The 15,093-nt window shown below is 39.6% G+C and overlaps 2 protein-coding genes across 2 annotated transcripts in view; one reads left to right on the forward strand and one right to left on the reverse strand.

The window, feature by feature from the left end:
* Positions 1-139: 139 nt before the first annotated feature.
* LOC134677607 (transcription initiation factor TFIID subunit 7-like) lies at positions 140-1,574 on the reverse strand. Its single transcript, XM_063536100.1, has 2 exons — positions 303-1,574; positions 140-270 (listed from the first exon to the last, which is right to left on the reverse strand). The coding sequence occupies exon 1, from the start codon at positions 1,439-1,441 to the stop codon at positions 308-310; it is 1,134 nt and encodes a 377-aa protein (XP_063392170.1). The 5' UTR covers positions 1,442-1,574; the 3' UTR covers positions 140-270; positions 303-307.
* Positions 1,575-1,849: 275 nt separating this feature from the next.
* Positions 1,850-15,093, forward strand: part of LOC134678753 (E3 ubiquitin-protein ligase Ufd4) — a 60,955-nt gene continuing 47,711 nt past the window's right edge. Inside the window, exons 1-10 of the mRNA XM_063537483.1 lie at positions 1,850-2,039; positions 3,485-3,624; positions 6,518-6,633; positions 9,083-9,201; positions 9,664-9,803; positions 10,130-10,305; positions 10,762-10,892; positions 13,164-13,297; positions 13,805-13,934; positions 14,435-14,570. Of these exons, the coding sequence (XP_063393553.1) occupies positions 2,037-2,039; positions 3,485-3,624; positions 6,518-6,633; positions 9,083-9,201; positions 9,664-9,803; positions 10,130-10,305; positions 10,762-10,892; positions 13,164-13,297; positions 13,805-13,934; positions 14,435-14,570 (1,225 nt within the window). The 5' untranslated portion in view covers positions 1,850-2,036. The remainder of the gene's footprint in view (positions 2,040-3,484; positions 3,625-6,517; positions 6,634-9,082; positions 9,202-9,663; positions 9,804-10,129; positions 10,306-10,761; positions 10,893-13,163; positions 13,298-13,804; positions 13,935-14,434; positions 14,571-15,093) is intronic.

Below are 15,093 nucleotides of genomic sequence, written 5' to 3' on the forward strand. Positions count from 1 at the left end.
GTGTGTGTGTGTGTGTGTTGCTGTGGCTGTGTGTGCTAAAGGCACTCCAGAGGTGCAGAGAGACTGATTAGAATAAAATAACTATCACTATGGAATAAATAGGAATAGAGTTGTACAGACTATAAAAAATAGTCATATAAAATTATTTATGTATTTAATTTGTTAGTAATTAGTTATTACATTTTAATAATTTCATCAACAGCTACTAGTTCATTAAGTATATTAAATGCATGAAGAATAAATACTTTTACAGTACAAAGTTATTCTTATCTCACTTTTACTTTCTTACTATAGTTAGGTACTATAATTATTTTTGCCCCTGCAGGTTTTGGTATTCCAATTCCTTGTACATGATATCTTGGTTGAGAGTCTGTAGAATGTCTTGGAACCTCTGCCGAAGGGTCTGGTTTTCCAGCCCAGCTATCTCATGCTGGGTGCGCTGGCGGCGCTGCTTCAGTTCTTCAAGCTCGGCGCTGATCTGCTGCAGCTTGTAAGTTACACCGCTCTTGTCTTCTGACTGCAAGAAGTCATCTACGGAGAACTGCTCCTGACCGCTCATTTCCATGTCCATATGGTGGCTTGAGGAGGGTTGTGGCTCAATTCCTTGTGTGGAGCTAAACATTTCAGGTTTAAACTGAGTAGCTAGGTTTCCTCCTTTAAAGTCACTGGCACCGTAAATAGAGTTGGTGTCCGAGAAATGATCATCATACGAGGACAGCCTGTCATCTACATCAACATTTACATTATCATCCTCCGCATCACTGTCACTGACGGCACCACCAAATATGTCCTCAACCTTTGATGAGCTCTCCAGCAAGTCTCGTTTAATGTTTTGTTCCTTCTTTGGTTTAGTTTTCTCTGGTTTAGTTGATGTTGATCGGCTAGGCTCATGTTTTTCATCTTCCTCTTGGGTCACCTCCCATGTGACACTCACAGCTTCATTATCAGCACGCAGCAGTCTCTTTACTTCTTTTTCTATTTCAGGAGCCTCCATGCACTTCTTGCGCAAAGTCTTCCGGAAACGCCTCTTTCTTATGTTTTTGGTTGGTGGTGTGACGCCGTGAGGATGAAGATATTTCTTATCAACTTTAAGAGGATCTTTCTTCTTTTTTGGCGACTCCTCCTCCGCTGGTACAGGGTCTAATTCTTCTTTGCATATCATCATTTGACATATATCCGCAGTTTTGTAAACACTCTTTCTATCAATGGTTTTTAACGATTCGATTATAGTGGGCAAATCAACGATCTTTGCATGAAGCAGCCAGTGATCGAAGCGTACTTCGCCATGTCTCATATCGTTTTCAAATTGAATAGTAAGTCTGTTTTTAAAATTATCCCCGGATTTTAAAAGCTCACGCAGGGCTTTAGCTGGCTCCGTTGGTAACCTCATTATAAATTGAGATTCTAACTCTACGGGGTAATCTGGCTCTCGTCTATTCATGGTTATATTTAACAACAATGGTATACACTTATGAAATGAATTTTTACTCGCCTTTTTTTCGTCCTTTCTATTTTTATTTTAGCAAAGCAAAATGCAAAACGTAGTGATTATATGCTCAGTCGTCCGATGTTCATTTCGATTTCGCCGCAACAGGTAAAAAAAAAGAAATACGTCAAACAAATGTCAGTCTTAGTGTGACCATTGTAAAAAAGCGTAAACCAATGTAATAGCCGTAACACATTACCGCACCGCGGCCTTGGTGCGTCGCACATGAGAGCGAGAAAGAGATATCCTTATCAAGGTAGCACGCTGCTTGCGCAAGTAGCTTACTTGCTTCAGCTACATGCATCGTGCGAAACATTCTTTAAAAAAAAAAACACTTCGGTTTATCGATTCTATCCTATCTGTGGTGTTGTCGATGAAAGAAAAAAATATACGAGTGAAGAGTGAACATATGAAAATATCACACAAGGTTTACTGCTAATAAAACGAAATTGCGTTACAATTAGTTACGAAATAACTGCATATATAGTGTTTTTGCGAAGAAGTGCTAAGTTGTGGTGTGCATTTAAATGACAATTTCTATAATCATATTATGGTTAGTATAGCAAATAATTATATAGTGTTAAGACGGAGTCGTCACCTTCACTCTTGTCCTCATCATTTTGTTGTATTTGTTATGTTCAAGAAATGTTATTATTTGGATAACTCGCTATAAATAATCAATTTCTATTACATCGCGATTTATCCTAGATATCCTTTGTTCATATCGTCGCTAGAGATGAAAGAGAAAGGCTTTTCCTTATGTGCTGTGTAACCTACTTAATATGAGTGCATTTCATACGGTGCATATATTTCCGCAATTTGATTTAGCACCTCCTAGCTTTATGGTCGTGTATATATAATTAGCTTTTGTGTCGTGATTCTGAACGTGTTGGTTAACAATTTTACTTTTTTTATAGTTTTTGACTACTACGCCATAATTGATAGTAAATAATAACCATGTGATAATGTATGATGACTGACCTAATTTGTATGGGATAACCCATAAATTGGTTAAGTTAAAAATAGACTATAATCTTCAACTAAATGTTTTATTTATTGACTTAATTGTAATAACAAACTAAGTTTGTTAATAGGTTAATACATTGATAATCCCACCCTATGTATAGGTAATGCCAGGCAAAGATTCAATAACATGAAAAGGGCTGAAGAACAAAAGAATAAATACATGGGCTCTTGAATCAGTTGTTTAGGTATTAAGGTAATAATTTGTATTAGTCAACATGTGATATAGGTATTTGATTAAAAATATATATATATTTGATAAATCTATAATATAATTAGACAAGAATTATGTGTGTCTAAATTAGGTTAAGTACAGTTGCAGTACTTCGTAAAATTAGGAAAGTCATAAAAAATATGTTAAACTCGCACTTCCTGTTCAACACCAGGTTTTATCTTTGTTTAAATGTATAGCTAATGTGGGTCTGTCCACCAAGATGGCTGTTCATACACATTTTACCAAGTCTACTATAGTCTGGCATATCTTGCATAGCTAAAAAATACACAAGGTAGACATGGTTTTGGACGGTAAATGCTGGTTACTAAATATACCTTTATATGGGGGTTACAAGTGAACAAATTGTTACTCCTTGACAGTGGTAATACAAATTTAATTTTCATAAAACAACCACATGTAGAGGACTATTTAAAAGTTAAAAAGGATTTGCACAGTTTCTCAATTTAAATTTTAGATGATATTATTTTGATCATTAGAAATAAAACAATTACATATAAATTATTGTGAGTCACCTTGACATTCAAGTAAAAAAGGGTAAACTCATGTGTTGAGGTCACATTGAGCGCAATTATTTCAAATGTGTCAACTCTTTGTTGGTTAACTCTCAAATCTTCAGGTTTATCTATTTTAATTTCATATAGTTTCTAGACTATCTAATTGTTATTTAATGACCAATACTCCTAATCTAATCTCGTATTATATTATACAGTCTTAATAATTATTATGTATGTTGCATGTAGATGTCGGAAGTGGATCCGGAGACGTTGCTGGAGTGGCTGCTGACGGGGCAGGGCGATGAGCGTGACATGCAGCTCATTGCCCTCGAGCAGCTCTGCATGCTGCTCCTCATGTCCGACAATGTGGACAGGTGCTTCGAGAGGTAACCACTGTTTAAGCCCGATTTAGACGCGAGAACTCGCATGCGAGTTTCATGCCATTGCGGGTTTTGATTGGTTGAATTGGACATAATCCACAGTCCGCAATGTAATTAAAATCGCATGCAGTTTCGCCCGCCGTCTAAATCAGATATCCCCCCCTTATAGTTATCATGATGTGTGGGGAGTGGATCCGGTGTCAATATGGATGGGGCAAGTGATGTTCATATTTAACAAACTTGCCAGGTGCTTTGAGCTCTGTGACAGAAATAAGAGGTATTCAGAACAAAATTACTTAAGTTAATTCCCGTTTCATGCGTGCGTATATAAGCTATTAACACTTTTTGAGAAATACTTTCTGAATAATATTTTGACGAAAAAAGGCACTCATTAATGTTATTCTGGAAGTCTAATCATCACGTTCAGTTTTGTATGCAATGTAAAATATGGTGTTGGCGAGTCACCAACAGGAAAAAAGTTTATGAATGTGTAAACTTTATGTAAAGTGTTTCCTTAAGTTAAGCTTATCTAATCGGCATCCTCTATGCAGTCGTAAATTTAATGTTAATGTGATTCTGGGCTTGTGAGGAAGTGAAACAGTACTAGTAAATAAAACATTTCTACATAGTAATAGACGTGCGCGTCGCCGCGGCGCGCCGCCGCCATAAGGAGTCAGCGCGCCGCCGCCGCCGCCGGTAGTTTAAAATTCGCGCCGAAACAAAGCCCGCAAGAGTACAAAATTAAAATCAATGAACATAAAACGCGTGCGACGTGCCTAGCTTTAGCGTTCTGTTCCGTCTTTTTTAAATTCATTGCTTGATTTACTTTAACCCTTAAATCGATAACGTCCACTATAATGGACATCCCAAGAAAAAAAAATCTGCACCAAATATTAAAGCATATATACCAGGAAACTACTACTAAATGACTACTACTTGAACGATATGTTATTTTTAAGTATGAGTATATAAGAAAATATTGGGAACCAGTGTGAACATCATGACAAAGTGAACATCTTTTTGTCAAAGTCCTATGAACGCAGAACTTGCAAGGAAGCATCCGACAGACTGACATTTTACCCATATTTCATTTTTTTTTTTATATGACAGTATTAAGCAGCGTTAAAATAAAACGTGTAATAGGTTACTAACTGGTCTGTTTATTACGTGGCAATATGATTTACATAAAAATGGCAGGGCACTTTTGCTAAGTCCAATATGTTAGACGTTGCCAAGTATGCGAAGAGTAAAATTATTAAATTTTCTGGTACTTTTTGTGGTAAATAAATAAATTAGAGGGATGTTAGGTGTTTCAAAACATTTTAAAAAGTCATTACTTGCCGTTTTACGTAATGAACCAAATAGATAAAAAATATTTTTATGGGTTTTTTCCCTGTGGATGTGTGTGTGTGTGTGTGTGTGTGTGTGTGTGTGTGTGTGTGTGTGTGCGTGCGTGCGTGCGTGCGTGCGTGCGTGCGTGCGTGCGTGCGTGCGTGCGTGCGTGCGTGCGTGCGTGCGTGCGTGCGTGCGTGCGTGCGTGCGTGCGTGCGTGCGTGCGTGCGTGCGTGCGTGCGTGCGTGCGAGCGTGCGAGCGTGCGAGTGTGTGTGTGTGTGTGTGTGTGTGTGAGTGTGAGTGTGAGTGTGAGTGTGAGTGTGAGTGTGAGTGTGAGTGTGAGTGTGAGTGTGAGTGTGAGTGTGTGTGTGTGAGTGTGAGTGTGTGAGTGTGAGTGTGAGTGTGAGTGCGCGTGCGCGTGCGCGTGCGCGCGTGTGTGTGTGTGTGTGTGTGTGTTTCCTGTTTGTGTGTGGATTTGTTTTCATCAAGAGACATACCCGATTTCATTTGAGAAATTTGTTACGAAAATTTTGATAAAAGGGCATGCATTATTGTAAAAACCATTGCGTAGATGTTACTGCTTCCTAGGATAACCTGCTGTTTGATTTAATGTTAAATAAATGACGTCAATAACTGGTAAAATTTTACCACCTACGAGCTATAAAGTTATTAAAAATAATAGGTTTTACTGCAATTAATTACATAACTTGACATAATCAGTAAGTGTATTTCTAATTAAAAAAATCAATTATTCTATATTCATTTTAAAAAACATGAATTGGACTAAAAAAACCTTATGCACATAAAGTAGGTAGTCTATACTCGGCAACGTCCAAAATACTGGACGTCTTTTCATTACGCGGCGTATCTTTTTATTTACACCGATCCTGGCAACGTCCAACATACTAACATTTCTTTTTTTTTTTTTTTATTATGAATGGGCTTACTCATGGCCACAGACTAGCCGAGGCGTAGACGTGGCCTACGATGGAGCGAGCTCGCCCAGAAGGTGCCTGTTCACTCTTCATTTGAAGGTTGCCGGGTTATAAGAACACGGAAATATAGACGCCGGCAGGGAATTCCATTCCTTGGCAGTGCGCATAAGGAAAGTAGAAGCAAAGCGCTTCGTGCGAATTGGTGGAATATCTACCATGTAAGGATGGAAACCGGCCGTGCGTCTAAAAGTCCGATGGTAGAATGGGGACGGTGGTATAAGCTCGTGTAGCTCTTGGGCACACTCCCCGAAGTCGAACATATGTTTTTTTCATGATATTTCTACAATAAACCGAAAAAACGATGTAACACAGTTTTTTTGAGATTTTTCCCGTGTTGATTTAAGACTTAATCTTGGTTTCTCATTATACGTATATTGAAAAGTTGAATATCCCACGCCGCCGGCGTTACGCCGCCGCCGTGGATTTTTTCATGGCGCGCCGCCGCCCGATTTTTTTCGACCGGCGCGCACGTCTACATAGTAATAGACCACTTTTCCTTATTAAAACCAAATTTAATAATCTTATACAAACCCAAAAAGTTAAAGTTATTAAAATATATATTTTGTTTCAGCTGCCCTCCCAGAACGTTTTTGCCAGCATTGTGCAAAATATTTTTGGATGAGAGTGCACCCGACAATGTTCTGGAAGTGACAGCCAGAGCTATAACCTACTATCTGGATGTGTCCGGTAAGTAAAAGTATTGGTACCTTCTTTATATTCTGGATAAGTAAATGTTTGTAGGATATGTAATATTATTACTTTAGACTTAGGTTACAAAGTTCATTTGAACTTAGTCCTAAAAATATTAAGTGGTGACTAGACAGGAAGGATTGTGTTGTACCTATTTCGGAAATTGACAATGTGACATGTTATATTGCACAAGTAAATTATCAAGTGTAATGTGAAATAGGTACATATAATGAATTTGATGTAATTTGAGTAAGGATTATAATTTATAAACCAAACTAACCCATATTCATTACTCTTAGTAACACATTGTTTGTGTTCAAAACTAAACAAAGGTGAGTCATTTCGAGTCATTCCGCGTGTTGCCTTAACGGTTATAATTTATGCAGACTGCTGATTGCTGAGTCTAGTCATATTTACAATATCACTTACATATTAATAAGAGAAGCAGTGGTTACTAACTGTAAACTATGATTTCGAAACATCTAAAGTCATAGCCGTGACAATAAATTTAATATAAGTAAATGCATATTTTTTTATAAATAAAAATGAATGTACAGTACCGGTCAAAAGTTTAAGTTCACTCTGCGAAATAAGGTTATCATATGTAATTATGCTCAAATATAGAATATGTTTTGAATTTCAAACGTTTAATTGTTTCCACGACTACCAAATAACAATAAAAATACCTCATGGAGGAATCGTTTTATGTTATTCGGAAAATTTGATCCATTTAATATTTTTGTTCCGTATTTCCTATGAGATTTCGTGAAGTTAGAAATCATTTAAAATGGGTCGCAAAGCCGATTTTAGTGTCGAAACTCGTGCTGTTATTGTAACTCTGTCAAATGAGGGCTACACGACGCGGAAAATCGCTGAAAAAATGAAGGTTTCTCAAACCGCTGTCGTGAGTACTTTGAAACGAAAACAAAAAACCGGTCTTAATTGCAGTCGATCTCGATCAGGTAGGCCAAAAGTCACGTCTAAAAGCGAAGACCAATTTATTTGCGTGCAGAGCAAACGCCAACGTACTCTAACTGCTCCAGAAATTTGCGAAGAACTCAACGCCACCCGAGAACAGCGAGTATCGGTTTCGACAGTGCAACGGCGTCTGCGAAACTATGGTCTAAAAGGTCGTATTGCTGCCAAAAAACCCTTGTTACGTAGTCAGAATAAAGTTAAGAGGTTGAAATGGGCCCAGAAACACAAAAACTGGACGTCTGAACAGTGGTCTAAAGTTTTATTTTCTGACGAATCGAAGTTTGAAATTTTTGGAGGGAGACGTCGTCAATATGTTCGACGACAAGTAGGCGAACGAATGATAAAGCAATGCGTGATGCCAACAGTGAAGCACGGTGGAGGATCAGTTATGGTCTGGGGATGCTTTGCGGGTGATAAAGTTGGTGATCTCGTGAGAGTCAATGGCATAATGGATAAGAAAATGTATCATAACATTTTGCAACGTCACGCTTTTCCATCTGGAAAACGGATTGTAGGCAGAGGTTTTGTTTTCCAACAAGACAACGATCCCAAGCATACGTCGAAGTTGTGCAAAAACTACATTTCATCCAAAGAGAACCAAAAAGAATTAAAATATATGGATTGGCCTCCTCAATCGCCCGACCTCAATCCGATTGAGTTGTTATGGGATGAATTGGACAGGCGTGTGAGAAAAATGCGGCCAACTAATAAAGAACAGCTTTGGGAATACCTATACATTTGTTGGAATAAAATTTCGACATCAACACTGCAAAAACTAATTACGCGAATGCCGAAAGTGTGTATGGCAGCATTGAAAGCAAAAGGCGGATATTTTGAAGAGTCTAAAGTTGGCAAAAACTGATCTTTTTTTATTTAATTGTGGTTTTAAATTAGAGAATTACCTTTAATTTATTATGTAATAAAAGATTATTAAATACTTTTATTAGTACATTGTGTTATAGCTTCATTTAACCGAATTTACAGAGTGAACTTAAACTTTTGACCGGTACTGTAAGTATAATTCTTATTATTACATAAGCTTACTTGCCTAGAGTAAGAAAAGATGTAATTATGATAAACGAGTTTTAGTTGAAGAGGGCTTCATTTCTGACATATTCAATTACGTTGATACCAAGATAACATCGATCTACATTACACATTAATGTTTCCGTATGAAAACGTTGAATAATAAGTTTGAATTATTATGGTTATGTTAAGGGGAACTTAGTTATGCAGGCCAACCACTATCTCGCCAAACGGATAAACTATTCAGCGGGGCAGTACGGCCATTCCAAAAGACTGGCCGTATTGCCTATAATGGCCTACTTAGCAACAAAAAGTTTGTTATTTGTTATTTATTGGTTTTTTGTTTAAGTTCTTCTTTTATTATGTTTTTACTTGTGTTTCGTTGTTAGCTGAGGATTATATTTGAGCCCTATTATATTTATTGACTTTAATTTGTCTGTAGCGGAGTGTACCCGTCGGATCGTAGCCATCGAGGGTGCGGTGAAGGCCATCTGCAGCCGCCTGTTAACCGTCGACCCTAACAACCGCACCAGCAAAGATCTCGCCGAACAATGTATCAAGGTCAGTTCTTTCATAAATACACTTTGTATTCAATGATTATTTCAACTAATTTTTAGTATTGTCGAGTGTCAAGAATATGACAACAGGAACAATATCAGATCACAATCTCGGTACCAATTCATGGTTGGAAAATTGATGTAGTTTGGCATCTAGACCGGTAAACACAGTGGCAGTATTAACCTACATAAGTAACATATAAGAGAATATTGAAATGTTTCAAAAAAGTGACATCTAATAGTTTTCCTAGACTGGAAGTTGTAATAAACTTCATGGACTAGAGGTAGCGGCAGTATCGGCACGCCCTGATCAAACCTCTCGCTTCTACTCAGGATGTCATGGTCATGACGTGACGACTCCCGGTTCGCCTTTGCTCTTTACGCCGTCAGGTCAATGCGTTACAATTTTACAAACTACAGCGACAACGATGCCATCTTTTTGTGTAACTCTCATAAATGTTGTCAGGTGCTGGAGTTAGTATGCACCCGCGAGGCGGGCGCGGTGTGGGAGGGCGGCGGTCTGCCGGCCGTGCTGCACTTCATCACGCACTACGGCACCGCCGTGCACAAGGACACGCTGCACTCCGCCATGGCCGTGGTCTCGAGGTTAGTAATATTGTACATAGAGAAAAAGATTGGGGACAATCTTACATAAATCGACCTAGCTCCATAAGCAAAGCTTGTACTACGGGTACTAGACGACATTTTACATACTTATATAGATAAATGCATGCTTATATATGTACATAGATAACATTAATCAGGAAAAAATATTCATAATAAACACACAAATGCCTTTACCGGGATACGAAATACGAACCGAGGGCTTCCTGCTTCGTAGTGTAGGATTCGGCAGATTTCCACGGAACCGCCGAAATATCACACCCAAGTGATATATTTTTGTGATATTGTAAGTACTTTTTGTTATACAGGGTGTGTGGCAAGATGGAGCCGGGCTCAGAGCGCGTGGGCGACGCGGTGATGTCCCTCTCAGCGTTACTGCGTCACGCGGACGCGCGCGTGGCCGACGCGGCGCTGCGTTGCTTCGCTTCGCTCGCGGACCGCTTCGCTCGCGCCCACGCTGACCCCGCGCCTTTAGCGGAGCACGGTACTGTACTAGGTGTACTACACACTATAGTCTGTATCTTTAGGTATTTAAATAAAAGTAAACAATTTTGAAATTTTCGGGTAGTTATAACATTTATTGGTTAACCAACCAAATACAAAACCTCCTGGATCTGCCACTGAAAAACCTGACTTTAACCTACATTATTTGATCATGTAATGTTTTGATCTACCCTCAACTGGCTTAAGGAGCCATTTGAGGGTAGATTTTGTTTACTTTTAATTAAATACCTAAGTATACAGAGTATAGATGTAGCAAGGTTATAGTGTACTGATGACTCTCTCTGCCCTACTGGGTTACACGGATACACGCGTGACGGACCTATCGCTTACGAACTAAAACTATCGATATATCTGTCCTATTTCAAGTATTTTACCCTATCAACACTCGTTTGGGATGGCGTACTTTCCACATTTCGTTAAACAAATATTGTTGCAGGACTAACTGAGGAGCTGGTGCGCCGCCTCGGCAGCACGGAGAGCAGCGACGACAAGTGCCCGGCGCCCTCCGTGTCCACCACCGTCAGCCTGTTGTCCACCCTGTGCCGCGGCTCCGCGCAGATTACACACGTATGTATAGTTATGTGGAGTGAGAAACCCGTCCATACAGAACGAGCCGCCTTGCGAGGAAAATGTCGCGTGAAGCAGCTCGGTCTGTGTGGACGTGCCTAACTCGAGGACGCTGCTTATATTATAACCCCCTTATTCACAAACGTTTACTAAAGTTGACAAGCCGATAATAATAGTTTGTTAATAAGGGGGTAAGAAGTGTCCTAATAAAAGATAAGATAACCTATATGTTATTTTTTCATTGAGGCACTGAATTATCGTATTGACTTCTAATTAACATATTGTAAGATTTCGGAAGGTTAGCAAGATAGGCGAAGTTGTTGATAAAACGCAACTATGTTTGCAAGTAACCGCTTTTAAAAATATAAACCTTCTTGAAATAAATCTTTAGGTTGCAACAGTTTAAGTAGCCGCAATAAAATTGGCACGAATAGGCATAAATAAATACAAAGTATTCTAAGCCAACATCCAGTTTACCTGTAATCATCATCTTCGCGTTGTCCCAACTTATTGCCACGGCTCCTGGGACCCTGAGGTCTTCTTGTTATATTGTAAAAATAAGCATTTACAGTCCCGTAGTTAGTTAGTTAAACTGTAAGTTGTGAAAAAGAGGCGTGACTCATTCACGCCTAGATTGGCCGACTAATTGCCTAAATTGCCCCACGCTGGTTTCCTGTTGAAAAACCGATGAGGCAGCCAGGTGTGACCTGAGCATTCTCTTGTTGAGACTGCTAATTACTTGTGGTAACTTAGTATAACTAACTCGATCGAGACTAAAGTTGTGTTTACGGTTTTTTTCTGATTCTGAAATGATTTAGAAACAAATTATGTTTTATCTTAAACAAATAACTTGTTCTAAGATCTAGATAGTCGATTTTATCAAACTTACTTGACTATGACGTCATAAGAACAATTTATAAATGGGTCTACGTCACAGAATAATTAATAGTACTAGGTACAGAAGACTCACTCTCTAACAAAACGCGTCTGTTACGATCAGGACAAATATGGCCGCTAGGTGGCGACAGAGCCACGCGCGGCTTATGGCTAGCCACCAAAATTGGTGTGGAACGGATGTACTTTTAGCTACCTGTTGCAAAGCGTCGAAATCGCGGAGTGAGCCACGCCTGTCTACGTTTAGGACTTTAAATTTGTACGAATCATTATGTCGCAATAAGGCATTATATCGTCGGTGCGAATAAAAAAATCGCCATGTATTTTTAAGCTACTTTTCAGGAGACAAAAATAACTGTTTATTTTCCTGTTTGTAATATATTTGTTGCGCCTGTATTTTTTTTCTGATAGATAAATGATTTTTACAGGATACTCATGAAGAAAATAAACAGTTTTATATGTAATTTTTTACAATATTATTATTTTAACCAAATTTTGCTACATAGCGAATTAAATTAGGTTCATTAAAATCGTAATGTGTGAAGTTTGTAGACATAGCGATTTGTTGCCAAAGTAACATAGTACGAAAAATGATACATAGCGGATTTTAGGATTTTTAGGGTCTATGTCGGGTAATCCATTCTACAATAGATGATACATAGCGGATTTTAGGGTCTATGTCGGGTAATCCATTCTACAATAAATCGCCATGTGCAACATTATCGCCATCACCCTCGACGGAAAACACGGCATTTAATATCGTTATGTGCTAAAAAATCACATAGCTATTTTTTGTTTCTGTTCTGTTATTTTTTTGGACAAATGTTGTTCTGTGTTCACATAGCGGAATTTTTAATAAAGATATAACAAAAATATTTATGTGGGTCGACGGGAAATTTAAAAAGGAATTCAAATATGCCAAAATCGAAAAATCGTAAAAAAACACATAGCGATTTTTTTATTCGCACCGACGATATATTGTAACAACAAACATCCGACACATAAAACAGCATGGAAAGAGAGCGCGACCGAGCGATATTAGTCTATTACACAAACATGTAAAGAAGACACGCAAAGGACGAATATTCGCTGTCTTCTTTTCTAGTTCAATTTATGCTCTGTGAATTGACAACTATTATTCCGAGAAAACATTCCGAGGTTAGGTTTAATTGTCGGCATAATGATTATTTTCATGCTCTACCTTATCGTGTAATTTTGTAAGCTTCCTCTTTGGGGGTTTTCTGAAAAAAGTATACCATTTACAAAGTGACAAGAACCATCAACTTTTGGGTTATATCTACTCAGAATAACTAGACTACAATGAAAATGCCCATTTATTAAGAAAACGTTTATTAATATATATTTTGTGTATGACAGGACCTAGTCCGCCTGGAGCTATGCTCGGCCATCGAGGCGGCCGTACAGGCCGACGAGCGCTGGTGCCTCGAGTGCATGCGGCTGGTGGACCTCCTACTGGTGCTGGTCTGCGAGGGCCGACACGCTATACAGACGTTAGTACACGAATATTTTAAAACTAGCTTTTGCCCGCAACTTCGTCTGCGTGGAATTAATGACAGCAGCTAAAGTAGGTATAGCGCCTGGATAATGCTAATAGCAATCATTCGATTCGCGCATTGCGTACTTCAATTATTAGGCAATTCATTAACTCTTTCAATTCCACCCCCTTCGCACTGTCTTCAGGGATGATTTCCGATATAAAAACTATCCTATGTTCTCCCCCGGGACTCAAACTAACTCTATACCAAATTTCAACTAAATCAGTTCAGCGGGTTAAGCGAGAAAACATAACAGACAGACAGACACACTTTTGCCTTTATAATATTAGTATGGATTTTTTGCTATAGTTTAGTGTGTCACCCTGATTTATAGAAAAATGCAATCCTTTTCCAGTTGAAAACGATTTAATTAATGAAATTGAAGTAAGAGCTAGAGGATAAATTAATTTACTTTGGAACTACGCAATATAGTTAGATGTAACGTGTTAATGTGTTGCGCAGTGGCTCAAATAGAAATGGCGACGCGGCCAGCGGCTCCAAGACTGGCGCAGGGGGAGAAGGTTCCAGCGCGACGGCGGGCGCAAGAGGCGACAAGTCGCATCGCCAGCTCATTGACTGCATTCGTGGCAAGGTATGTTTATAACAATACAATGAGTGGACGCTCGAGCGACGGCGACCAGCGAGACCTTTAACGCGGCGTCTTTCTTATGAAAATACAAACAAATGCTTCAATCCGTGGAACGTGCTGCAGGTCACTCACCACGGAGACCATTCACTTACGAAGTTACGACATGAAGTCGCTTATGATCGCTGAATTTTGCATGTAAGTTTACCTTAGGTAATGCTTATTAATATTTAATAAGCACATGAGCGTTGACTACTGCAAATGTTATTTTGAAGGGCGAGATAAGACATAAAATAGTTATTTACGATACAAGTGCGGAAAAGAGGCTATTCGCACGTGTATTGTACAACGTTTTACAGTACATATGGCCTTTTAAACTTTTGACATACGCACGAAAAGTGCTATTTTACGCACTAGTGCGGGAAAATGGGACCATATGTACTGTAAAAGTATTTGCAAGCCAATTACTGAGTTAAGTTTGATCTCATTTTGTTTTTTACCCCAAGGACACGGACGCGCTGCTCGCAGCCGTGTCGACCGGCGCCGTCGACGTCAACTTCACCGACGACGTCGGGCAGACGCTGCTCAACTGGGCCGCGGCCTTCGGCACCAAGGAGATGGTCGAGTTCCTGTGCGAGAAGGGTGAGTGTTGTCTCTCTCTTACATGCTGCTTCTAATGTCCGAGGAACAGAGATAACTTCACCGACGTCGGGCAGATGCTGCTCAACTGGGCCGCGGCCTTCGGCACCAAGGAGATGGTCGAGTTCCTGTGCGAGAAGGGTGAGTGTTGTCTCTCTCCTACATGCTGCTTCTAATGTCTGAGGGACAGAGATAACTTCACCGACGTCGGGCAGATGCTGCTCAACTGGGCCACGGCCTTCGGCACCAAGGAGATGGTTGAGTTCCTGTGCGAGACGGGTGAGTGTTGTTTCTCTCCTACATGCTGCTTCTAATGTCCGAGGGACAGAGATAACTTCACCGACGTCGGGCAGATGCTGCTCAACTGGGCCGCGGCCTTCGGCACCAAGGAGATGGTCGAGTTCCTGTGCGAGAAGGGTGAGTGTTGTCTCTCTCCTACATGCTGCTTCTAATGTCCGAGGGACAGAGACAACTTCACCGACGTCGGGCAGACGCTGCTCAACTGGGCCGCGGCCTTCGGTACCAA

This window comes from Cydia fagiglandana, chromosome 1, assembly GCF_963556715.1.
Source record: "Cydia fagiglandana chromosome 1, ilCydFagi1.1, whole genome shotgun sequence".
In the NCBI taxonomy this organism is placed as follows: Eukaryota; Metazoa; Arthropoda; class Insecta; order Lepidoptera; family Tortricidae; genus Cydia; species Cydia fagiglandana.

What these genes read in the sequence shown, in the direction of transcription:
- LOC134677607 (XM_063536100.1), bottom strand. Translation starts at nt 1,441, where the DNA reads ATGAATAGACGAGAGCCAGATTACCCCGTAGAGTTAGAATCTCAATTT.